The 27162-nt window shown below is 41.2% G+C and overlaps 1 protein-coding gene across 1 annotated transcript in view; it reads left to right on the forward strand.

Annotated features, from left to right (window-relative positions):
• The window catches only part of Babam2 (BRISC and BRCA1 A complex member 2), a 389024-nt gene that overhangs the window by 119396 nt on the left and 242466 nt on the right, over positions 1 to 27162 (forward strand). Inside the window, exons 5-6 of the mRNA XM_021162018.3 lie at positions 9601 to 9795; positions 20215 to 20289. Coding sequence (XP_021017677.1) covers positions 9601 to 9795; positions 20215 to 20289 — 270 coding nt within the window. The remainder of the gene's footprint in view (positions 1 to 9600; positions 9796 to 20214; positions 20290 to 27162) is intronic.

A 27162-nucleotide genomic window follows, 5' to 3' on the forward strand; every position in this document is an offset into this window, starting at 1 on the left:
CGAAAGTTGATTAAGCAGTGTTCACTGTGTACTGCTATGTTGATATATGGTTTGAGTGCAGTCACTGTGGCTGCTCTGTGGGGCCCATTTTAGGTCTCCAGAGAGAGATTGTTTGCAGAAGATATCAAGGTTTTCTGCTCCAAGGCACACATTCCCAGCTTGGCATATAGCCAGCACTCATGTGATACCACCAGACAGCTCGTACGTGCTGCATGTGCTCTAGTTAAGTGGAGCAGAGGTAAAAATATCTGCTGGGCAAGGGACCATGAAGTCAATGAACACCGCACCAAGCTCCGTTCTCAAGGAAGGCCAGATGCTGATTGTTCTATGTGGCCCCAAGTTACACACCAACAATCAGAGGATTCTTATCTGGTCTCAGCCATCATTCCTTACAGCCTCAGTGTCTCTGCTCGTTTCTTTGGAAGGCTGCCTTATTACCCACTGAGACAAATGGCTTCTTCATCGTTGGAAAGCACGAGGACGGGGAGCATCTTAGATACCTGCTTCAGATGTGTTTTAAGTTCATTAAATGACTCATACTTTATAAAAGTATGGCCGTCTGTTTTTACTTGTACTTTTTCTTTTTTGTTTATTGTAGGGTTAGTGAAAATACATTCATTCTTTTTGTAGGTTTTCTGCCACATGATTGTAAAAAGATTCAGTACCTAAAAGTGACTCTGTACTTAAAGGTTTTTCAGTAGTTATGTGGCTTGCTAAGAGTTCCTGTACCTCCTCCTTCACTCCTAGAGAAGGTGACATAGTAGGATCAGTTTTGGTCTCTATCTCCCCACCTCCACCCACACCCTGGGCCTGTTCTACTCTCTTTCCTCCTCTTCCTTCTTTTATTTTGGTCCTTTTTTTTTTTTTTTTTAAAGTAATAGAAACTTGCTTCAAATTGTCTTCAAAAAGTAAAGAGAGTCCATTGGCTTATAGAAGTCTGCAAGTGCACAGCTGGACTAAGATGTTGGTCTTGTGGATGACATAACGCCACTAAAGACCCTAGTTTTCTTCTCTCCCATGCCTGCTTGCTTCACATTGTGTTGGCCTTTATTTCCACAACCACATACTACTCTTCAGATGCCCTGCTTCTGTGAACACAGCCTACTCCCCCACCATGGGAAGAAGGCAGGCCTTCAGTTCCCAGCAGGTCAGCTCATATTGCCCTTTATCCCTTTAGTTTGCCGGAGACTGGCTACATAGGAGATTCTTGGGCTAAGGAGTCTCCACTTATAGAGATTTATCCGATAGTTCTTACTCCAGACCCATGGCCGAGAATGGCGAGGGGTGATTTCTTAAGGAAATTTGTGTGAGTGTTAACTGATGTTGGATATCAAACCGTGGATTAAAATGTACTATAGGAGTGTGTCATACTAATTATGTGGACCAAGGTCTAAGGGCTAGCATTTTTTAAATTAATTAATTTTATGTGTGCCTGTATGTTCTTGAGTGTACGTATGTACATCACATGCATGTATGAGAAAGGGCTAAAGTTTTAAGGAACAAGAAGACGCTGAAAGCTCTTACAGCCTGTGCAGTATTTGTGTCTTCTGCTTTAGTTAATTACTGCTTTGTATTGCTTTCTCATTCACGCAGTACCTAAATGTTTCTGTTATATATATATATATATATATATATATATATATATATTTTTTTTTTTTTTTTTAAAAGGACCCATATTTCTTACTTTTAGGTAGTTTTCCCTGTTCATATGCACACAGATTGAGTGACTAGGTCACTGTTGGCTTGGAAAGTCTCTGCCTGGGATTTGGAGTAAGAGAAGGACCTGCAAATGCTTTAGAATTCCAAGGTGCTCTGCTAAGCTGAAAGCAACTAGAATAAATCATTATAGCACAGGGGCCTGGCCTAACCAGGGAAGTCATTGAAGACAGAGGACAGAAGCCAGGTGTCACAGCCTGCAGATGTTTCTTAAGTTTCAAGTAACAGCCTGGTTGAGGCTGTCACTTTGTGCCTTGTTCTGTGCTAGCCATTGCTCTAAGTTTCTATGAAAGAGACAGAAAGACAGGACACTATCAGGAGCACCATCTGAGACCAGGAGAATTACTGTCTGGCCATGAGAAAGGTTAGGGACTCTCACTTATAAAACACTCATTGCCCCACAGGGTCACTAAGCTTGAAAGGTCTTTCATTGTAATCTAAAAAATTTGTCCTAAACCGGAGCTTGGCAATTAAAATTGCAGAATTTTTAGCTTCCTAGGTTTGAGAGAATTCTGAAGACATTTTATAATGAAAAGTGAAATACAAAGTGTTTGCTTTAACTGAACGATTGCAGTTAATTTCTTATAAAGACACACAGAAGCACACATTAATTTAAAACAAGCCCACACTGTTGTTTCTTGTAGTACAGCCAGGAAAAACAGTAACAAGCTGTCTCCTTCAAAATCACATCCCTGGATGATATTCGAGCAACCTGGAAGATTCAGTGCGTCCCCAGGAAAAGCATTTGGAGTGAGGCTGCAGTAACATTTCTAGTTTGCTTTCTGCCCTTGCAGGGTTGCCACCAGGTCTGAGCAGCATGAACTGGGCAGTGTGTGACGTCAGTGCCAGGTGCAAGGCAGCAGCACTTGTCTCAGAGTGTCAGCCAGTCTGTGCTGTGAAAAAACAAAACAAAACAAACAAGAAAGACCAAAGAAACAAACAAACAAGAAACCAATTTTTTTTTCAATGTTGAGGATTCATTAATCATTTTGTACACTGGTGTTTTGTTTGACATTAAATTTAATACCAACATTAATTCATATTTTCTTTGAAAAACAGGTATAAAATGGTTTTGATCTTGACCAGATCTTGTGCTTAAAAGATATACTTTAAAGATACCACCTTAAAATCGTGTGGGCAAAAGTCAGATCTGTAGAGGAAAATGGTTTAGTTACTGTGCAGTGTGCTACTGCAAGGCGCTTGTATCATATTCAGGAACGTTAGTGTGTTAGAATTAGTGTTCTTCCACATATTGTCACACAATGTTTGCGTTCTGGCTGTTAGGATGCTGATAAGGCTCTTTTCCTTGGAGGACGTACTTGCTTTTTCATTTCTGTCCCATTTGAGAATGCTTCTGAGAGGAAGGAAGGATGGATCAAGAGACGCTCTCTGAAATGTCTTTCCTCTGTATCCTTTACCCTCGTTTCTTCCTGTTTTTACCATCAATTCTGAAGAAAGAAATACAACTTAGAAGTGAGCTGTGTGATTCTGGAGACCCCACTGAACTGGGAGTTGAGTGTGGAGTGTAGCTGTAACCTTCTCCCTCTCTTTTGAAAGAGAAACAGAAAGACAATCTGTCCAGGAACTTCTGATGGGCAAGGGCAGACGATATGGGTTTTGAATTTTCTAAGTGAAGCAACAGCTACAGCTTTGGTGTACTTCCTCATTTTTTAGACTTGCTTGCCTACTGAAGAAATTAAGCCAGTGTTTCAGCATTATTGATTATTTATCCTAGGCTAAAAGCTTGATGAGAGAGAAACTCTGGACTGAGACATCATTATCATTTCGTGGTAGATATTTGAAGATACTCTAGAACCCTCCTTGTACTTTGTGGCTTTTCTTAACCAGGTAGCTGGGTAAACCTGGTAGGAGACTGAATTTCAAGTTCAGACTTATGCGTTCTTCTTTTCGTGTTCTCTCTTACAGGATTTGTTAGTACTATCACAAAACTACATGGGAAAGTGACTTTCATTATTAGGATATTTGCATGTTTTCCCTTAGGCATTGCCTTCGACTTCCAGCATACTTAACTGTCTAATTCCCATTCCCATTTGACACAAGAGTCTGGGTCATATTACACTAGCAGCCCGGTGACTTTGCTGGCTACTAGTTTGCTTTAAGGCCAGAGAACGGATGGATGGGTGCCATCTGCAAGTAATTTAAAATTTTCTTTTAGGGTCTGGAGAAACGGCTCAGTGGATAAGAGCGCTTGTTGCTCTTGCAAAGAATCCAGGTTCTGTTCTCAGCATCACATGGTGGCTCTCACCCCGCTGTAGTTCCAGTCTCAGGGAATCCAGTGCCTGCTTCTGACCGCCACAAGCACCAGGCACCCCCATGGTGCAGTACATACATGTGAACAAACCAATTATACACAAAAATAATAAAATGAATAAAATCCCCTTTAGACGACGCTTTAGACACACTTGGGGAGGCTGGTTGTTGAATGAGAAGCAGATCAGAACCTTGGAGAGCTCTGGATGTGCAGGCTTTGGGCGTCCAGGGTGCTCCCTTCTCACACTGGCCATGGTTGGGCTGTAGCCACTGAACAGACCCTGAGCTGCCTCCTCCTCCCAGTGCACACTCCACTTACGGCCATCCTTCTTAGGCAGGTGTTCAAACTCAACTTTGCTACATTTCTGGGACTACTTTTACTTCTATGTATCAATCTCTCAAGTGACTTCATTGGTGTACTTAACTGTTTATTTACATCTTAGAGATTTGCTATTTTTCTAATTAGCTCCACCTGGTTTTGAAAGAACAGAACTTAACTTCAAATGCCACAGTAATAGCCTTGAGCTGCAGACTCAGAAAACCCTGCATGTGAGAGCTATTAGAGTATCTGAGATAGAGCCATAGGCTTGTGGAGCTACTGCCCTGTTTGGTTTCTTGCTTTGCCAATGTTTGCCACTGTGAGTATGCTGCGAGAGCACACAGTGTCCTCTTCCCTTTAAGAGCTTTGTTTTGTTCTTAGTCCTTGAATCTTCTCAAGAGTAAAGGCCCCAGATATCAGCTGTCAGCTAGCACTGTTGCCATCATAGGATGTGATCACAGCATTGAGGTCTGCTGCTGTTTGTTTGTTTTGCTAGCCCATGACTGTGTAAATATTTTGAGAATTGTTATGTGAGCAGGGAACAGACTTGCTGTATGCAGACCTAAATTTGTCATCCACACCATGCTCAGGTTGTGCTAGCTTTAAAAAGTAGAAAGGGATTATGAAAAGATGGCTAATTTCATTTTATTTCTTTGTATTGAAGAATTATTTATATGTTAAGGTTTAACAGAGATTTTCATTGTTGACATTGTCCTGTTGCAAATAAGCCAAGAGCAGGACTATTTTTGTTATCATTTGTATGTTCCCCCGGCTGACATTTAAATCATTCCTGCTTGTTCAGTTTCTGTTCTGTTGGAAATGAAAATGTCATTGGTCATTTCCTGAGGCCACGGTGACCACTGCATGCCACTAGAGCCTGCTGCACTAACATTCCCCAAAAGATCTTTGAGCCTTGGAATTGGAACAGTAACAAGCTCAATGGTGGTGTGAAAGTATACATACTTATGGTTAAAGGATATGATTTTTTCCTTCAGAACTTTCTAAGTTTCAGTTGTTTGAAGAGATAACTGAAGTCTGGTGACACAAACTGCAAATGGAAACAGACTGGGTTGCTCAAGGTTGAGGTAGAAAGTGCTTCGTTGTCTGGCATGCTCGAGCCCTGGGTTCAGTCCCCAGGACCACACACAGACAAATATTAAAGTGAAATATGGAAAATAGTCTATCATGTATTGTAAAATTTATATTTCTTCCCTTATGGTATGTGGTAAATGCATTTATACCTAAGCATATACACACATACACAGAAATTTTAGAGACTATGGAAATCAGGTTTTAAAAACCTACAAAATGGCTTTCAATTGTAGAAATCAGTTGCTTTTTTTGTTTTGTTTTGTTTTTGTTTTTTCGAGACAGGGTTTCTCTGTAGCCCTGGCTGTCTTGGAACTCACTTTGTAGACCAGGCTGGCCTCGAACTCAGAAATCCGCCTGCCTCTGCCTCCCCAGTGCTGGGATTAAAGGTGTGCGCCACCACGCCCGGCGCTAATTTTTTTTCTAGTAAGTTTCTTGTATGTAGATGGTTCTTATGTGGAGTATTACACTCCCATGTGTTAAAGCACCCATTCCATGATACCCTCAGTATTACTGGTTGTCTTAGTCAGGGTTTCTATTCCTGCACAAACATCATGACCAAGAAGCAAGTTGGGGAGGAAAGGGTTTATTCACTTACACTTCCATACTGCTATTCATCACCAAGGAAGTCAGGACTGGAACTCAAGCAGGTCAGGAAGCAGGAGCTGATGCAGAGGCCATGGAGGGATGTTCTTTACTGGCTTGCTTGCCCTGGTTTGCTCAGCCTGCTCTCTTATAGAACCAAGACTACCAGCCCAGAGATGGCACCACCCACAAGGGCCCTTCCCCCTTGATCACTAATTGAGAAAATGCCTTACAGCTGGATCTCATGGAGGCATTTCCTCAACTGAAGCTCCTTTCTCTGTGATAACTCCAGCTGTGTCAAGTTGACACACAACTAGCCAGTACACTGGTTAGTTGGCTAATTTAAAATATCATTGGCTCAACTCTCTTGTGTGGGTGCTGTAAAAGGGGAAAGACAAATGAGAATCTCACATTCTCAGAAAATGCCACACTAATTAGTTCTGCTAGAGCCTACTCTGGGGCTAGTGTCACCCAGAGAACAGGAAGTGCAGGATGCCAAAGCTGCAGATCTGCAGGGTGCCCAAGGAGGCTGAGACTTGAGTCTCTGTGTGGGGAGGTCACATGATCATCAATGCTGGTGATGAGACTGTCATTCTGAATGTTTTAAAGTCACTCTTCTTTGAATACTAACAAGGCTTCATATTTTCATATGTTGTTCCTTGGTTTTGATGTCCAGGATTTTGTTGTAGGTTTTTAGGTAATATTAGGTTTTATTTTTGTTGTTGTTGTTATATTTCTAATTCATTCTCCATATCATCCTCTTAGTGACAAATTTTATCATAAAATTATTTTCGCAGAAGAGAAATTTCTCTGGGATGTCATTCCCATTACTATTAGACAGTGATGATTCTAAGTCTCATGTGTTTATTTTATCTCCCTATTTCATCTTCCCCAAGCCACACACCTGTGGCCATTGTTTCCAGCTCTTTCCATTACTGACGTCCTTTCAGTGTGGATTTGCTTCAGTATGATGAGTGCTATGGTCTTGAGAAACACCTGAGCTGCCTATGAGCTAGGCCTCTCTCTAAAGCTGCTCTGACTCATTACGTTTCTTACAGAGGAAGCACAGGAAGACCCCAGGGTTGATGGGGCTGCTGACGTGAATGGAGTGGATTTAGGAAGAAACAAACATGGAAGGTTGACGGTCACTTCAACAGGGATGCCCTCATGTTCAGGCAGCAGGACAGGGCAGCCAGAGCAGGGACAGGGAGTCACCATTCCCATAAAATGGGCTGTGGGTCTGCTTCACTACACTCTGCACCCCACTAGTTCAGTACTCTTTGACCACCTCTCGTATCTGAGGCATTTTAGTGAAGACAAATTAGTTTCTCCTCCAAACTGTTAGTTAATTCTTTGGTTGTTTTCATTGACTGTAGTTGATCATTTTCTTCAATTGTATTTTTTATTACTCATTTTAGAATCCATTTTAGATTTCTTTTTTTTTTCTTTTTTTTTTTTTTTTTGGTTAGTATATTATGTGATCTTTGCTTCTGGTTTGTGGACATCTTCATTTCAGATGTTTTCTTTGCTTCATTAACAAAAGTAAAACAGAGCAGAACTTTCTGAGTAGAAACACAGCTCTATTTTCCTTTTCCATAGAGAGTCCTGAAAATGTATGCTGCTGCCTCCTGCCCCGATGAAAGTTGGAGCATTCCTCTGTATTTGTTGCTCAAGAGGATTAGGAAGCCCAGTGTCTAATATGCTAGATACTGTTTTTAAAATATGTCTTAGTCTTTAGTAGACTTACTCTTAAGGAACCTTAAGACTAAAGGTATATATATATATATATGTTATACATATATAAAAGAAAAGCAGTCATATAGTCATAAGAGACAGATGTTTAGCTAGTTTATGTCCAAACCTGCACGGATGGGTGTGGTTTCCAGCTAAGTGTCTTTGAATGGTCAAGGTCAGAGGCATTTCCAGGTATTGGGAGGCTGTGTTTTAACAGGAAGGATATGTTGGTTGGCATGTCTATACTGTGAATTTAACAATTAGGTTGAATGGTTTGAAATTAATTTCAATTATTCAGAGATGTTTGCCTGATAATATGTTTTTATGATTGTTTTCTTATTGTGTGGACATGGGCTTGACGTGTTCCAACTCTGAATAAAAATGGTAAGATTTAAGGAATAGACATTGAGGTGGCGAAAGCTCTGTCCTTTGCTCTAGTACTCTAGCCAGCCTGGGAAGGCATACTCAATTAAGAAGTAACAAGTCATTATCTTTCCTATTTGTCAGTGTGACTGATCTTGGAAGGACACACCTAGCAGGCTGCATAATGGCCATTTTAAGTTCTGGCCTGTGTTTGTACATCCTGTTAATATTTTGAATGAGGGTTTGAATAGCTCAAAGGAATCTTGGCTGTCAAGGCCAAGAGCTTTGCCATGCACAACTCTGTTCTTCTAATCAAATCACCATGCCTACTTTATTGTGTGATGGTGGAACATTTGTTCTTCTTTTTGGGAATATCTGCTTGGTCCTGTTCTTCCTATCAGTGAAGGCCTACCTTGTTCCTTCCCCACCACCATCAAGTTCCTGTCACTTAGACTATGTAGAAGAGCACAGAACCATTGTCCTGGGTGTATAGGGAATCAGTGCCAAGAGATGCCATTGATCCCAGAATCTTCAGCTGCTCGACAATTTGTATAAAAGGATGTGGTATTTGTAGTGATTTGTGCACATCATCTCTAATATAAATACTGCCTAAATGGTTGTATTCTATTGTGTAGAGAATAATGGACAAGGAAAGATATCAGTCTAGTACCAACACACTTTTTTCTAAATGATTTTAATCTGCAGTTATTGAATCTCTGAATGTTAAAACCATGGGCACCAAGGGCATCAGCCTCCATGCACAAATGCATTCTTTGGTTTGTTCATTTTCTTCAGGTAGGGGCTATGCTTAGGTTGTCTTTAAAGGAATGTATTCTAGTGTGATGATCCTACAAGTGGGCCTGCAAGATCCCTGGGGATCCTTCAGGGATCTGTGCTATCAGAGTATTTCCAGGACCACACTAAGATGCTATCTGTGTCTCCTTTTATTGTGCTGTTTTCAGTTATTCTGAAGAAGTGTTGGTGGGTAGCACTGATACATAGTCAAGGAAGGCAAGAGTGAATGGACAGATGTGAGCCTGACTACTAGACACTTACTTGGTCTTCCCTCACTCCTTCCTCTTTTCCTCTAAATCCTGCATTTCCTAGATGTATTTTCCCCTGTATCTTCTCCATTTTTATGTTTGGTCAATACTATTCTCTTTATATTTTTGTATAATGCTGTTGTTTGCAGAGTATTTATTTACATGTGGTGGTAAGATGTACATAGTCTACAATGTGGCATTAAATTACTTTAGTATAGAATGCTGAATTTAGGTGCTGCTTGTTAAAAAAAACCAAAGGTTATAAAAGAATCAAAAACAAATTCTGTGTTCAGGATCAAACTCAGTCTTCTGGGCGGTTTTGATTTCTCACTTTGGCAATACCTGCCTCTGTGGGCACAGCCTGTCAGGAGTAGTCTTTGCTCTCGGGTTTTGTTGCTCCTTCCCCTGCTCCGATATGCAGTTGTGATGAGGGGTTTGCGTGAAACTGCTTTTCATTGGTCCTTGTTTATGACTCTGCAGAACCTTGCCTCCTGGAACCCTTCAAACCCTGAGTGCCTGTTGCTCGTGGTGAAGGAGCTGGTGCAGCAGTACCACCAGTTCCAGTGCGGCCGCCTCCGTGAGAGCTCACGCCTCATGTTTGAGTACCAGACGCTCCTGGAAGAGCCTCAGTATGGAGAGAACATGGAAATTTATGCTGGGAAGAAAAACAACTGGGTGAGTGCTGAGGGGTAGGAGAGTTACTTTATCTGTGATGGGATTGAAGAGCTAAGAGCCTAGGGCTGTCCGTGCAGAGTGAGGTCTGGTCATCTCCTCACACGCGGATGGCTGGGTGATCTGTGTGTGCGCCTTTTCACAATGCAGAGGTTGGAAGAACTAATAATGAGCATGCTTATTATTTGTAAAGAGTATCACAGGAGATCATCCCCAGTCTCCTATGTTCAGAAGTCAGGGAGCTTGCCGAGGACTGCCTGTGCTCTCCAGCTCCAGCAGGCCCTGATGCAGGTGGGGCTGGCAGGCCACAGTTATGATGCTGACATGGCCCCCCTTCACTTAGGGAGAGACTTCCTGTGCCCCAGTCAGACAAAAGTGCAAGCTGCTCTGGGTGCAGCTGGTTCTCTGGAGCCTCCATACTCCCCCAGCCCTTCTCTTAAAGGCAAGGCCTCAATATGCAGCTCAGAGTGCTCTACAAGTTGCTCCATGGCCCAGGCTGGCCTCAAACTCAGGATCCTCCCATACCTCTTTCCTGAGTGCTGCGGTTACACGGATTGCTGCCATGTGCAGCTGTAGCTCCTTCTTACAGTTCCTCTTCATTGTGTGATCATTTTGAAATATAAAGTGGATTGTAGCCCTTCTCTGTCTGGAAACTTCATGTACCCCTGCCCCACCCCACATGTCAGCTCAGCTGCAATCTCCAGTGGTACTGTGAACTCTCATGCTCTCCTTAGGCTCTGCTTGCTTCCTCTTCTGCTTTTGTTGCACTGAGCTCAGTGTGCTGGCACCTCTGCTGTAATGCAGACACATCAGGCACACTCCTGTCAGATTCACTTTGCATGAGTCTGTGCTGGCTTTTTTTTTTTTTTTTTCCTTCTAGAAGTGGTGAGCACCATTCGAGCTTCAAATTTCAGCTAATGTATTTTCAATGATATCCTGCTTCAATTTTTATTTTTTTTTTAGATTTTTATTAGATAAATTTTTTAATTTAATTTTTTTCAATTTTTATTAGATATTTTCTTCATTTACATTTCAAATGCTATCCCAAAAGTCCCCTATACTCTCCCCCCCACCCTGCTTCCCTACCCACCCACTCCCACTTCTTGGCCCTGGTGTTCCCCTGTACTGGGGCATATAAAGTTTGTAAGACCAAGGGGCCTCTCTTCCCAATGATGACCGACGAGGCCATCTTCTGCTACATATGCAACTAGAGACACGAGCTCTGGGGGTACTGGTTAGTTCATAATGTTGTTCCACCTATAGGGTTGCAGACCCCTTCAGCTCCTTGGGTACTTTCTCTAGCTCCTCCATTGGGGGCCCTGTGTTCCATCCAATAGCTGACTGTGAGCATCCACTTCTGTATTTGCCAGGCACTGGCATAGCCTCACATGAGACAGCTATACCAGGGTCCTTTCAGCAAAATCTTGCTGGCATATGCAATAGTGTCTGCGTTTGGTGGATGATTATGGGATGGATCCCGAGGTGGGGTAGTCTTTGGATGGTCCATCCTTTCGTCTTAGCTCCAAACTTTGTCTCTGTAACTCCTTCCATGGGTATTTTGTTCCCTATTCTAAGGAAGAATGAAGTATCTGCACATTGGTCTTCCTTCTTGATTTTCTTCTGTTTCGCAATTTGTATCTTGGGTATTCTAAGTTTCTGGGCTCATATCCACTTATCAGTGAGTGCATATCATGTGAGTTCCTTTGTGATTGGGTTACCTCACTCAGGATGATGCCCTCCAGGTCCATCCATTTGCCCAAAAATTTCATAAATTCATTGTTTTTAATAGCTGAGTACTACTCCATTGTGTAAATGTACCACATTTTCTGTATCCATTCCCCTGTTGAGGGGCATCTGGGTTCTTTCCAGCTTCTGGCTATTATAAATAAGGCTGCTGTGAACATAGTGGATCATGTGTCCTTATTACCAGTTGGAACAACTTCTGGATATATGCCCAGGAGAGGTATTGCTGGATCTTCTGGTAGTACTATGTCCAATTTTCTGAGGAACCACCAGACTGATTTCCAGAGACGTTGTACAAGCTTGCAATCCCACCAACAATGGAGGAGTGTTCCTCTTTCTCCACATCCTCGCCAGCATCTGCTGTCACCTGAATTTTTGATCTTAGCCATTCTGACTGGTGTGATGTGGAACCAGTTTACATGTTGTTTTACTTGTTTGTGTTTATGCTTATCAGTTGCTTGGCTGATTTCTACAACCACGGCCGTCACCTACAATGGCTGTCGCCCTCCAGAAAGGGCATTCATGTTCAGTCTTCATTAGGCCTTTTTCTTCATGTAGCCTAGGTGACCTCTAAACTGCTTTTGGTTCCTGTAGAGTTTCATTCTGCACATTCTGTAGATGGTCACAACACATCCCTAATGGCTGTGGCTGGGTGCTTTCACTTAACAGGATGCATTTCAGACCTGTTGATGTTGTATATGTAATTCATTCATTTTCATGGCTGAGGAATATTCCGTTGTACAGACATACCATGTCTTGTTTTTCTAGTCACTAATTCAAGACCCTTCATTTGTTTTTACCTTTGACTTTTATGGATTGTGCTGTTGTAAACATGCGTACATAATCCTTTATTATACTTGTTCTTAAAGCTTACTTCTGTTTTCTCTTCCCCAGAGTTACTCTGCTGTGTTTTTCATTTTTTTTTTAAAGGGCATCTTTTAAAGATCTCATCATGTGTTAGTGTGTAAAGTATTCACTCCAGAACTCAATCTTAACATGAGACTGTTTACTGTCATAGGCTGTGTGTGTTAGGCATCTGGATAGAGCTGCACCTCAGCCCCTCCTAGGTTGTGCAGATGTGGTGGCCAGCGCTTAATCTCAGCAATCTATTGGAAAGAGTTTCATTGTAAGCCCATTGGTGTGGCTGATGGCAGGATGCTGTTCTCCCTTGGGACTGCTGATCCCAGGGCCTCAGTTGGTGCTAGCTGCTACCTGGAAGCTGCCTTTAGTTCCTCTCTAGGGCCTCGCCATAGGGTAACGCCTAAGCTGGCAGATGGAGGGACCACAGCAAGCCAGCAGGGAGGTGGAGAGTGTGCACAGGAAAGCACTCCTACAGCATAATCTGTGGACACGATGCCCAGTTCTCATCGCCTGTTAGATCCAGCCACACACAGGGAGGAACTCCAGTACCCAGAAGTGAATGCCAGGATGGCTGTGTACCATGCTTGGGAAGCCTGCCACATGTAATGCTTGTTTGATTTTTCCTGTGGAAGGTCAAAGTTCAGGGCAGGCATTGCTATACTACACACCTGGCACAGTGCCTGCTGCTGTGAGTCACTTGTAAGGTGAGTTAAAGCACCCGAGAACCCTTCAAGGGCAGTGATAGTTGATGTAAGCTCACAGTAGTCAAGGCGCAGTGACATACAGGAATGACAATATGGAAGTAAAACTATCTGGACACGAGTTAGCATCTAAGCAACCAAGGAGGAGCTAGGATGGAAAGGTGAGCCTTGGGGGACAGACAAGTGAGGGCTGGACACAGGGCTCAGGGCTGTTCTGAAGAACAGCTTGCTAGCAGAACCACTGCCAGACCAGGAATCTGGAAGGTTAACAGGATCCTGCAAGATAGAAAAGAACTTGATTTTCAGCCAGAATGTTTCAATTAAGATCAATATTAGCTTGTTTTTACTGCTGTAAACTCACCATGATCTTGGTTGCTTTAGACAACGTAGCCATGTTGTCTTACAGTCCCAAGAGAATGGATCTGTCTGCTCTAAGAATAAGGAAAGGCACAGTAGTGCACCTGGAGGAGGCTCACAGGGAGACGCTGGCCAGGGCTTCACCCACAGACATAATCTTTGAGAAATCATGGAGAAGCAGAAATGTCCTTGATGACTGGAGAGGGAAGACGTACTGGAGTGGTTGTCTCTGAGTAAGATGGTGTTCAGACTTCCAGAGGAGTACAGGCATCAGTCCTAACAGTGGGAGAGCCAAGAAACAACCATCGCAACGGAAGCAGACTCCTCTTTCCTCTCCCTTGCTATTTCATATATGTATGTGTGTGTGGTGTGAATGTACCACGTGTACCACATGTGGGACACATGTACATGTATGCACACATGCATGTGAAGGACAAAGACTGACATGGGGCGCCTTCACCTTGTATATCAAGGCACAGTCTCAGGCTAAATTAAATCCTGCCATGTCAGATGCTCTAATCAGCCAGTTTGCTCTGGGGAGTCCCTGTGTTTAGGACCTCCAGTGTCTTGAGGAATATCACAAGGCTTTTCTGTCAACCTTGTCCTCTTCAGTAATTTATTAGTGACCTGATAACACAGAGCTTAAGGTTGATCTCCACTCTCCTTTACTGATGTAGTAAGGAAGTCTACTCTTTCAGCCTCTGGTTTTCCCTTGCTTTAAAATTGATAGAATTGGATGACATCCCTAATCATGGTTTGGGGAAAAGTAATACATTTTAAGAATGTCTTTAGAGTATGATATTCTAATAAGACTAACTATATGCTTATATTCTTGCAAAAGAACTTTCCATAAACCTCCAGACTAATTGGTTGTTAGTTTTAAGAATCACCCCTACCACAATGTCCCCAAATGAAGTTAGAGTCACCTTTCCCAGTTAGTTCTTGGCCTTTACCTTCTCTGAGTGGCACTAGTCTATTTCCTAGGAAAGCTCATATGTGGATAAGGGATCAGTGCTCAGACAGGAAGGAGGATCCGCTGAGGCAGAAAGACCTGACTGGAATGTGTTCAGCACAAGATGTCTACCTGTCACTCCCCAAAACAAAGGGAACTGTGGGACAGCTTCTGTGGAGCAGAAAAGCTTAGCACCAGGAAATTGCCAAACTCAAGTCTTGTCAGCTGGAGTGATTGCCAACACGCTCTCACTTAAAAGAGGAGGATACATATATTCAGGACTAATGCTGGGGACAGTGCCGTTAAGGCAGTTGGCAGAAGCCAACATTTTCATGGTTATAGGTTAGGTAATTTTCTATATCTATCCAAGAAGAGGTCTGATCAGGGACTGACTAAAAAAATTAAAATTATTCTCTTTACTTGGCTGCATCTAAACATCTCATTTAAAGCTTACAGGAAGGAATGCTGTAGAAGTAATCTTCGACAGTACAACAGAGTGACCAAAACCAAGTAAAGACAGCCATTGTATGTGGGTGAGCAATGCTGGTATGTATGAGTGTGTGTGTGTGTGTGTGTGTGTGTGACTGTATGTGTGACTGTATGTGTTACTGTGTATGTGTGTGACTGTGTATGTGTGACTGTGAGTGTGTGTGAGTGACTGTGTGATTCTGTGTGTGTGAGTGTGTGAGTGACTGTGTGTGTGTGCTTTCCTCCTCATAGTGTGTCTGTAATTTCAGGGTTACACAAAGATGTGCCTTAGCCCGATATTTGCTCAGTTTCACAAAGGCAGGCAGGTTAGCTTATGGATCGTAGGAGAATCAGTGACAGCTAACAGCAGAGTCCTTGAGCTGTAGTTACCAGCATTGCCAGTGCCTTAGAGCTGAGTGAGAGCTGTCTGTGCTCTCCTGTAATGTTTCTGTGGTTCTAGGGCTTGAACAGGAGGCCTGTACGATCTAGGCAGTCCTTTTGCTGCTGAGCTGGCTCTCCATCCTGAGTTTTTTTCACTCCTTGGATAGTGGGCGCTGGATTCAGCAGCATATCTGCAAAAATGGACACTGAGAAAAGAGAAGCACGGTTCCTGTACAAGCATCCCATGGTTTGAGTGTCACAGTAAAATCCAGGAGTTTGTATAATTAATATGTGCTGGTAAGATAGTTTTTCAGCAAGGAGGTATGGTAGGCTTGGAAGTTGGAGATCATCAATCACTTTTTCGTTCCCACTACTGCAAATTCTATTTCTATCACAAGTTTCTTTCTGACTTTAGTTTTATACCTTAGCCCATTGCAGGTAAACTCCATTTTATTTTGGTCTTTGGACCAAGAGTTGTTGGTTGTTTTTTTGTTTTTGTTTCTGTTTTGTTTTGTTTTTTTTTTTTGTGACTTCAGTTATGTCAGCCAACTCCTTGCCAATAAAACCCATTTGTATGAGTGTGGGGAGTGACTTTCTGAGAAAGGATACAGAGGGACCATCAGTCCAAGAAGCTTTTTTTTTTTTTTTTTTTAAAACATTTGGTCTAAAATAGTTGGTAAAATATAAATGTATCATATAAACTAAAAGTGGCCAAAAGCTAAAATATAGTATGTGGTCTAAAATAACTTGCAGTTCACATGAGTCCAAGTGTTAAAAATATCTAATTATTTTTTGTTACCTTATATGGACAAGAGTTCTTATAATTCTTTAAATCTGACATTTTATTTCTTTTAGTGGTTTTTCAAATATATATATATATATATGTGTGTATATACATATATACGTATACACAGGCCATCAGATTTAACCACTTTAAACCATTCGATTACAATTTCAACTATAGACTAATATTTTGCACTAGTAGATAGAGATAGTTGCTTGTTTATTGCTAGATAGTTTGCCTTCATAAGTTGAGAATGAAGAATAAAGGGGTTGAATTTCATTTATCATTTCTCCAATTCTCTTTCCCACTTTCTTGGAATCCCGTGGCACCTTTTAAAGCCAAATGACTTAACAGATATCTACTGCTTCTGTGGATGAGTATTGTACATCTTGCAGAGGTTAGATATTGTTCACACTGTGGAAGAGAGTCTCTGTCTCCTGCATATTGGCTCCAGGGACCTCACCACCGTGCTCTTCCCTGCCTTGGCCTTCTGCTTGCAGCTGTTCTGGATACCTTGTTTTCTTGCTCAGTTCCTCTTCTGTCACCTTACTCTGTAAAGGAGGTAAATTTCCACACTGAGGATTTTTAACAAGAAAAGTCATAATCTGATCACAGTGTATTGAGAAGGAAATGAGCTGCACCTGGAAAGGTACGGAACAATCAGAGCCAGTGGCAGTCCAGCCTGCAGCTCCCTCCATGTGTAGTAGGTGCCAGTGACCATGAGAAGTGACTGCACTCCATCAGTAGTGTTTCCACTCTAGTTATGAGATAGGAGGGAAAGCTAGAAGTCAAGGTGACTGTGGATTCTTTTGTTGTTGGTTTTGTTTTTTTGTTTTTGTCTGAAAGAATAATATAGTTATCATTATTTATTACACTTAGTAATAAATATCAAGGAAAGAACACAAAATTGGGAATTTTCATGGTATTGGAGAAATAAAACTTGAATTAGGAAAGTAGAGATAGGGCATTTTGGGAGCATTGGCATATAAATATTTAAGGTTCTGAGCTCGTATGAGGTTTGCTGGAGAGTCTTGGGGTTAAGCTCAGTTATTCTTCATTGTTTCTCAGTTGAGGAGACTAGACTTGAGGCCATCTTGTATAAAGAAGACCCTGGAAATGTGGCCTTGGATACCAAGTGAATTATGTTCCAAACAAGCAGTGATATTGCTCTCCCAGAGTGCTGTAGACATGACCCTGAGATGAGGACAGGAATCACCATGGAGTTTGGCTGTGAGGAGATCATTGGTGACCTTACAAGAGCTGTTTTGGTGATGGGGAAGAAGGGCCAACTAGAGAGAAAAACAAAAGAGGAAATGCGGACCTCAAATAGACTCATTTTTTTCAGGAGGATGATTTGTAATGTGGAATGAAGAGTAACATGGGAGCTTAGCAAAGAAGTGAAGGGAAAGACTGTTCATGCTGATGGGCAAGTGGAGAGGGAAATGATCTTACAAGAGCAAGAGGAGAGGGTCAGCTGGGAGCATGGGTTCCTGGCTAAGCACTGTACACAGTACCAGAGGAAGACTTGCTGTTTTATTTCTATGCTCTCAGTGCCCAACAGGCTAGTAGCTTTTTATAAGACTGCATTTAACACAATAGAGTTAGATGTTAGCACTAACCTTACTTAGTTCAAAGTATTATCCCCTCCTTGACAGATCAGCATCTTGATCCAAAGAACCATGGCTTAATAGGGTATGCCAGCTTTAGAGTCTTCTAGGGGCTAAACCTAACACCAGAAGTCTTGGGCTCAATAAAAGGGAAACCAGACTAGGATCTCACCACCCTTCTCTCAGGAGCCATTTCGAGGTGCTGCAGATCATCCTGTGGCGGTTAAGTATTCGCCCAGTGTGGGGCTGTGAGTAGCTGCTTAGCTCGGAGAATCAGGCTTGTGTCTCACCTTTGACATTCCTGGTGTGCCTGCCTCTTACCTCATCTTTGCTTTGGGGTACTACTCATTTCTCCCTTTTCTGTCACAAGGTTGGACTGGGGATGATGGTGAAATGCGCCATCATTAGCTAGAGACAGGTGCACGCTGGGAGATGATGGAAGTGCTAAGCCAACTCGGAGCCGGGCGGAGGGCCGCTATCACTGCTACCTTCTGAGCTTCAGTTTATCTTTATCTTCGTTTCTAAAGTTTCCAGTCAGAGTGTCATGAGAACCAGAGCCTTGGAGCCAGTTGTTAATGTGCTTGTAGAAGAGAGTGGTGAGACCCGTGGGGCCATCCGTAAAAGGTGTGCACAGCTTATATGTAGCTCATCCATCCATTCCTAAAAATTATTTGGAAATGTTTCTGTGCCTAAAGTTATGATTTAGGGGTTTGTTTGGTTGAGTTTTTGAAGGATTGGAAGGCAAAAATGACACTGTGAGTTCTGAGTGATAACAGTATAAAAGGATAGAGAGAGATTAAATATTAAAAATGTTTGTTCTCTGAGAAAAATATGTTTTTATGTATATATAGTAAACATAAATATTGCAATATATAACATATACTACATACTTGTATATACTATACATATATATATATATATATACACACACACACACAAATATTATATATGCTATCGTCACCTCTCCTCCAACTCCTCCTAGATTCACACCCACTTCCTTACCCTCCCAGCTTTGTGGGTTTTTTCTTCCCACAAATGAAGTCAGTCTGTGCTACTCCTATGTCCTTGGACGTGTGGCCTTCTGTGGAAGGCAGTGACTTATGGGAGCTATACTTCCTTTCCCAGTATATCTCCCAACAGCTGTTACTTGTAGATAGTTCCTTGACTAAATGTGGGAACCCATGCCCAGCCCCTCTCTCTATGCTGGGATTCATCTGGCTTTAGATGGCACAGGCCTTATGCATGCTGTCACAGCTGCTGTGAGTTCCTCTGTGCAGCTGCTCTGCTGTGTCCAGAAGATACAACCTCAGGTTGTCACACTCTTTCTATCTCCCTTTCTGCAGTGATCCATGAACCCTAGGAGAAGGGAAGTTACAATATAGGTGTCTGATTTAGGGATGGGTGTTCTATAATCTTTTAATCTCTGTACCTTGACCAGTTGTGGGTCTCTTTGGTACTTACCATCTATTACAAATAGAAGTGCCTCTGAGGAGAGACAAGTCAGTCACATGTTAGCTAATATGTGTCTCTAGGCCAAGTGGGCAGGCTAGTGAAAGAACCATTATTGGAGGTAGTTTTAGCATATTTTTTTTTTTTTTTTTTTTGTCAAACATGTCATATTGGAGTTCACTGTGTCAAAATTTCAAGCCACACTAAATGCTTGCAGTGAGAGAGGGTGGGAGACTCCGGGTCTCACATAGCTTTGTTGCCTTTGCTTGCATAGAGGCCTTGGAAACCTGAGATCATTGAATAGTTTGCTTAGAAACAGTGCTTACCTTGAGTGCATGAAGCCCTGAGTGTGTTCCCTGGTAAAACACACTCACACTCACTCACTCACTCACTCTCTCTCTCTCTCTCTCTCTCTCTCTCTCACACACACACACACACACACACACACACTCACACACACACATTCACACACTCACACATACTTACACACACACACTCACACATACACACACACATTCATACTCATGCACATATACACACATACACAAAGCAATTAACTGGAGTTATTTATAGCTTAAATGCTTTAAATTTCTAATTACTGAAAATATTATTTGATAATATTTGTGAACTTTCAAGAGATTAGAAACTTCCCTGGGTTTATACTGATGTACTGCTCCACATTAGAGGAAGTTCGGTCTTTGTATGGACTCGCACACATCCTGTAATGGATGTCAGCATACATGGTGGTAAGTTACAGGGTCAGGGCGATGGTATGAATGCTTAGGAAAGCAGATAAGTCTCAGGGGCAAGGTGGTCTCTTCCTATTTCAGTTTTTTTTTAAAAATAATATCCATTCATGTATTCTTTTCACGTTTTTTTAAAAAACCCAATACTACTTTAAAATGTTTTCATGCATTAAAATGAAGAGTTCTTTCATTAAAACTGTGCCCCTTTAGTAGTTTAAGGATTCTTTTTAATTCTATCCTCCTTTCCAACCGTATTTTTCTGTCTTGTGTTAGGAAACCCTAATCAGAGTTGTCTGTATATTGAATTTTTTTCTTGGACATAATTGTTACTTATCAATCTGTTGTATATTTTAATCCTGTTTTCTCCTTACAGACTGGTGAATTTTCAGCTCGTTTCCTATTGAAGTTACCAGTAGATTTCAGCAACATCCCCACATACCTTCTCAAGGTAAAGCCATGCGTTATCAATAAGAGAATACGAAGACTGTGATCGTTTAGCTCAATATTTGTATGCCTTGTTTCTTCTTATTTTGTCCAGAGAGTGAATTCTAATAAGATGCTTACTTCAGGAAAATTCGTTGGAATTGTTTTCTTCAGCTATTGTACTAACCTTAAAAGTTGTTTAGGCATGAGGTTTTTGTTCAGGATGATTATACATTAGTAGTATAAATAAATAATTACACTTGGGAAAAATCAGTTTTATTTAGTAATCTTACTGGGATGGAAGACTCATAGATATTGTCCAAGGCATTCTACATATTAAAAATGTTTAAAAGGCATTTCAACTTCTTTATGTCAGCAACTGAACTCAGGTACCTTCAAAGTTGGGCTATCTCAGAGATTCATTAATCTAATTAGAACAGTATATATAGCATTCGTTAAAGTGAGGTAGAGGCCCAGAGAACAGCTATTTGAAAGAGGTCCTTACATGCTCCATAGGGAAGAGGTTGTCTCCAAAAGACTACGCGTGGCTAGTGAAAGAAACCACAGAGATCAAATAGCAAGTTCTGAAAAGGAAATGCCAAGGCAGAGGCCCAGCCTACTCAGGTGAGGATTTAAGACGTGGCAGGCTGCCCTCAGCTCTTTCAGCCTGTCCTTCTTTAGTTTCAGTCTAATCTTTAAATGTCTCTGCCTTATTGTTTTGTGGTTTCTTTTCTGAGACGGGGTTTCTCTGTGTAGCGCTGGCTGTCCTAGAACTCGATTTGTAGACCCAGCTGGCCAGGAACTCTAAGATCCACCTGTCTCTGCCTCCCAAGTTTTAGAATTAAAGGCATGTACCACCACTGCCAGGCTGAAATTTTTGCCTTCTTAATTTGATGTTGTTCCAGAGAAAAGAAATTAGTAATATCAGCCAGACTCTGGAGAATGGCTAGAAACTTGCTGTGCTCTTTGAAGAGCATTTGCACTGGGAACTCCTTGGCATGCTGCTTATATTTGGATGTTCTAACACCTAATTCTTAGGTCTGTAACTGTTTCTGTTGGAATACAAATAAAGTTAACTCTTTCAGCTCCTGGGGTTAGCATATGCTTTGTCATGATGATAGCAGGTTGCCTCACTTTGCCCAATAATTAGATGGTGAAGCAGAACTTGTGAGCACTGAGATAGCATAAGACACCCTGCTGATTTGCAGCAGTGAGCCTCATTGCATTATGGGAGGTAACTCACCATCTACTCTTAAGTTCATATTACCAATGATAACAAATACCCTTACTAATGGATTCTTTTTTAGAATGTGTGATTTAATAAATATTCTATGATATGATTTCACTTTTTATTGTAAGTGGAAATGGCTCTTAACATGATAATATCTAACTTAAGACCCTGGATTTTACTTTGGTTGAGCTAAGTCAAAGGCTTAGATAAATAAATTACTTAAGTAAAAACTCAATCAGTAGAAAAACAGTTTTCTAGCTGCTACTCTTTATTTTCAGGCGCTAGAAATTGAACACAAACTCTGGTGAAATAAAGGGAAAATGCACTCTGCTTCTGTAGTCTGTCTGCACAGCAGCACACTAGCCCGCCCTTTCACAGCTTCCAGTTCGTGTGGATTGACCTTCCAAGTCTGTTTCTTTCAGGCTCAGTTCTCTACCCTATTTGATGTGCTTGTAGGGAGAAATTGTGGTCCATAGGACAGCAGAGAGGCTACTGAAATCATTGAAGTTTGATTATTCATCATAGTATTTCAACAAAGAAAGATTATTTTGTAATTATCTGACCATGTAGGGACAGGCTCTGTGTCTGAATCCATGAATTTAGCCAAACAAAGATGAAATATTTGGAAAAAAATGGACATCCACTGAGTGTGTACAGGTTCTTTGTTGGAGGAGGGTTATAATTATTCCATAATATGGTATAGCAGTTATTTGTAAGACTAGATATTTGAAGTCTACGGGAGGATGCACATATGTTATAGGCAAATACTCTATCATTTTATGTCAAAAAACCTAATTCTCAGGCAGATTTTGGTATCCATGTGGAGTCATGGAACCAGTCCCACAAAGATAGTCAGGTATGACTGGTCTCTTTCTTGTAAGAAAGAGTTAATCATTAGAAGATACTGCTCTTAATTTTGTTAGAGTGTAAACTGGTTCTACATTCTTATTTTTACTATTTGTTTTGTGTGACATACTAACCCTAACAAAATGATACTAAAAACGCATCATCTTTTTCCTATTGTTTTCCTAAAAACTACACTTTGTAATGAAAAAAAAGAAAAGATTCTAATTTTTCTACTAAATTTTTTCATTAATTGAATAAGAAGTATTCAAATTCCTCCTCTCTCCTGTCTCTAAGAGGGTGCTTCCCCACACCAAACCTCCTGCCTCCCTGGGCCTCAAGTCTCTCCAGGATTAGGCACATCTTCTCCCACTGAGGACAGACCAGGCATTTTCATTTCTGATTTTGTTAATTTGGATAATGTTTCCGTATATCCAAGATACACAGGCTAAGGGTTTATCTTGCTTGTTGATTTTCTCAAAGAACCAGCTTTTTTGGTTTCGTTGATTTTTTTTTTTATTACGTATTTTCCTCAATTACATTTTCAATGCTATCCCAAAAGTCCCCCATACCCTCTCCCTGACTCCCCTACCCAACCATTCCCACTCCTTGGCCCTGGCGTTCCCCTGTACTTGGGGCATATAAAGTTTGCATGTCCAATGGGCCTCTCTTTCCAGTGATGGCCGACTAGGCCATCTTTTGATACATATGCAGCTAGAGTCAAGAGCTCCGGGGTACTGGTTAGTTCATAATGTTGTTGTACCTACAGGGTTGCAGAATTCTTTAGCTCTTTGGATACTTTCTCTAGCTCCTCCATTGGGGGCCCTGTGATCCATCCAATAGCTGACTGTGAGCATCCACTTCTGTGTTTCCTAGGCCCCGGCCTAGTCTCACAAGAGACAGCTATATCAGGGTCCTTTCAGCAAACGCTTGCTAGTGTATGCAATGGTGTCATCGTTTGGAGGCTAATTATGGGATGGATCCCTGGATATGGCAGTCTCTAGATGGCCCATCCTTTTGTCTCAGCTCCAAACTTTGTCTCTGTAACTCCTTCCATGGGTGATTGTTCCCAATTCTAAGAAGGGGCAAAATGTCCACACTTTGGTCTTCGTTCTTCTTGAGTTTCATGTGTTTTGCAAATTGTATCTTATATCTCGGGTATACTAAGTTTCTGGGCTAATATCCACTTATCAGTGAGTACATATCATTTGAGTTCTTTTGTGATTGTGTTACCTCACTCAGGATGATGCCCTCCAGGTCCATCCATTTGCCTAGGAATTTCATAAATTCATTCCTTTTTATAGCTGAGTAGTACTCCATTGTGTAAATGTACCACATTTTTTGTATCCATCCCTCTGTTGAGGGGCATCTGGGTTCTTTCCAGCTTCTGGCTATTATAAATAAGGCTGCTATGAACATAGGGGAGCATGTGTCCTTCTTACCGGTTGGAACATCTTCTGGATATATGCCCAGGAGAGGTACTGTGGGATCCTCCAGTAGTACTATGCCCAATTTCCTGAGTAACTACCAGACTGATTTCCAGAGTGGTTGTACAAGCTTGCAATCCCACCAACAATGGAGGAGTGTTCCTCTTTGTCCACATCCTCGCCAGCATCTGCTGTCACTTGAATTTTTGATCTTAGCCATTCTGACTGGTGTGAGATGGAATCTCAGGGTTGTTTTGATTTGCATTTCTCTGATGATTAAGGATGCTGAACATTTTTTCAGGTGCTTCTCAGCCATTCAGTATTCCTCAGGTGAGAATTCTTTGTTTAGCTCTGAGCCCCATTTTTTAATGGGGTTATTTGATTTTCTGGAGTCCACCTTCTTGAGTTCTTTATATATATTGGATATTAGTCCCGTATCTGATTTAGGATAGGTAAAGATCCTTTCCCAATCTGTTGGTGGCCTTTTTGTCTTATTGATGGTGTCTTTTGCCTTGCAGAAGCTTTGCAGTTTCATGAGGTCCCATTTGTCAATTCTCGATCTTACAGCACAAATCATTGCTGTTCTATTCTGGAATTTTCCCCTGTGCCCATATCTTCGAGGCTTTTCCCCACTTTCTCCTCAATAAGTTTCAGTGTCTCTGGTTTTATGTGGAGTTCCTTGATCCACTTAGATTTGACCTTAGTACAAGGAGATAGGAATGGATCGATTAGCATTCTTCTACATGATAACCACCAGTTGTGCCAGCACCATTTGTTGAAAATGCTGTCTTTTTTCCACTGCATGGTTTTTGCTCCCTTGTTGAAGATCAAGTGATCATAGGTGTCTGGGTTCATTTCTGGGTCTTCAATTCTATTCCATTGGTCTATTTGTCTGTCACTATACCAGTACCATACAGTTTTTATCACAATTGCTCTGTAGTAAAGCTTTAGGTCAGGCATGGTGATTCCACCAGAGGTTCTTTTATCCTTGAGAAGAGTTTTTGCTATTCTAGGTTTTTTGTTATTCCAGATGAATTTGCAGATTGCTCTTTCTAATTCGTTGAAGAATTGAGATGGAATTTTGATGGGGATTGCATTGAATCTGTAGATTGCTTTTGGCAAGATAGCCATTTTTACAATGTTGATCCTGCCAATCCATGAGCATGGGAGATCTTTCCATCTTCTGAGATCTTCTTTAATTTCTTTCTTCAGAGACTTGAAGTTCTTTTTTTTTTTTTTTATCATTTTCTTTGTTTCCAATTGGTTGATTTCTGGCCTGAGTTTGATTATTTCCTGCCATCTACTCCTCTTGGTTGTGTTTGCTTTTTTTTATTCTATAGCTTTCAGGTGTGCTGTCAAGTTGCTAGTGTAGGATCTCTCTGATTTATTTTTCTTTTCTATTCTTTTTTTTTTTTTTATTTTGGTTTTTTTGAGACACGGTTTCTCTGTGTAGCTCTGGCTATCCTGGAACTCACTCTGTAGACCAGGCTGGCCTTGAACTCAGAAATCTGCCTGCCTCTGCTTCCCAAGTGCTGGGATTAAAGGCTTGTGCTGCCACCACCACCTGGCCCAATTTTTTTATGAGTGCACTTAGTTCAATGAGTTTCCCTCTTAGCACTGCTTTCATTGTGTCCCATAAGTTTGGCTATGCTGTTTCTTTGTGTTCATTAAATTCTAGAAAGTCTTTAATTTCTTTCTTTATTTCTTTCCTGACCAAGTTATTATTGAGTAGGGAGTTGTTCAGTTTCCATGGGTATGTGAACTTTCTGTTGTTTTTGTTACTTTTGAAGTCTAGCCTTAGTCCATGGTAATCTGATAGAATGAATGGGGTTATTTCAAACCTCTTGTATCTGTTGAGGCCTGTTTTGTGACCAATTATATCGTCAATTTTGGAGAAGATACCATAAGGTGCTGAGAAAAAGGTATATTCTTTTGTTTTAGGGTGAATTGTTCTGTAGATATTTGTTAAATCCATTTGGTTTATAACCTCTGTTAGTTTTAGTGTGTCTGTTTAGTTTCTGTTTCAGTGACCTATCTATTGGTGAGAGTGGGGTATTGACGTCTCCCACTATTATTGTGTGGAGTTCAATGTGTTGTTTGAGCTTTAGTAAAGTTTCTTTTATGAATGTGGGTGCCCTTCCATTTGGGGCATAAATGTTCAGAATTGAGACTTTTTCTTGGTGAATTTTTCCTTTGATAAATATGAAGTACAGTTTGCTTGGAAAACTTTTTTTCAGCCTTTTACTCTGAGGTAATGTCTGTCTTTGTCATTGAGGTGTGTTTCTTGCATGCAGCAAATTGCTGGATCCTGTTTACATATCCAGTCTGTTATCTTCTGTCTGTTTATTGGGGAATTGAGTCCGTTAATGTTGAGAGATATTAGAACAGGTGATTATTACTTCCTGTTATATTTGTTGGGGGTGGCATTATGTGTGTGTGATTCTCTCCTTTTGGGTTTGTTGTGAGATGATTTAATTTCTTGGGTTTTTTCTCCCTTTGGTGTAGATACCCTCCTTGTGTTGGAGTTTTCTTTCTAGAATCCTTTGTAGAGCTAGATAAATAGATACATATTACCTAAATGTGGTTTTGATATAGAATATTTTGGTTTCTCCATCTATGATGATTGAGAGTTTTGCTGGTTATAGTAACCTGGGCTGGCATTTGTGTTCTCTTAGCAGACTGTATCTTTATACATACTGTAGTCAAACTCCTATTGGTGGGAATCTCTTTCATAATATCCTAGGAAACTCAATTGTCACTGGACTGTAGGGCTAAGTAGCAATTATTTCCTGCTGGTAGTGTGTCTTAGTTACTATTGCTGTGATGAAACACCACTATCAAAAGCAACTTAGGAAGGAAAGTGCTTATTTGAGTTATGTATATTAAATCATACATACATAGTTGAGGGAAGCCAAGGTTGGAACTCAAACAGGACAGGAACCATGATGCCTAGGCCATGGAGGTTTTTGATTGCTGGCTTGCTTGTCATGGCTTTCTCAGCCTGCTTTTGTTTTGGAACCCAGGACCATCAACCCAGAGAGGGCACAACCCACAATGGGCTGGGACCTCTCCAATCAATCACTATTTAAGAAAATGCCTCACAGGCTTGTCTCCAGCCCAATCTTCTGGAAACATTTTTTCAGTTGAGACTCTTTCCTCTTTGATAATTCTAGCTTGTATCAAATTGACATAAACCTAGCCAGCTTATAGTGCATATGATAAACATAACCTTGCAAAAAATATCAGCAGCCCTTTTCTTTGGATAAGAAAATGTCATGCAGTCTACATAGTTGTGGAGTGTCTCTCCACAGGATATGGTCAAGCCAGGCCAGAAGCAGAGCCAAAACCGATTTACTGTGAAGTATGCAGACTTCTGGTTTCTGCAGTAATCTTACTG

The sequence above is a fragment of the Mus caroli genome, unplaced genomic scaffold (assembly GCF_978045245.1).
Source record: "Mus caroli unplaced genomic scaffold, Mus_caroli_1 scaffold_4, whole genome shotgun sequence".
Classification (NCBI taxonomy): Eukaryota; Metazoa; Chordata; class Mammalia; order Rodentia; family Muridae; genus Mus; species Mus caroli.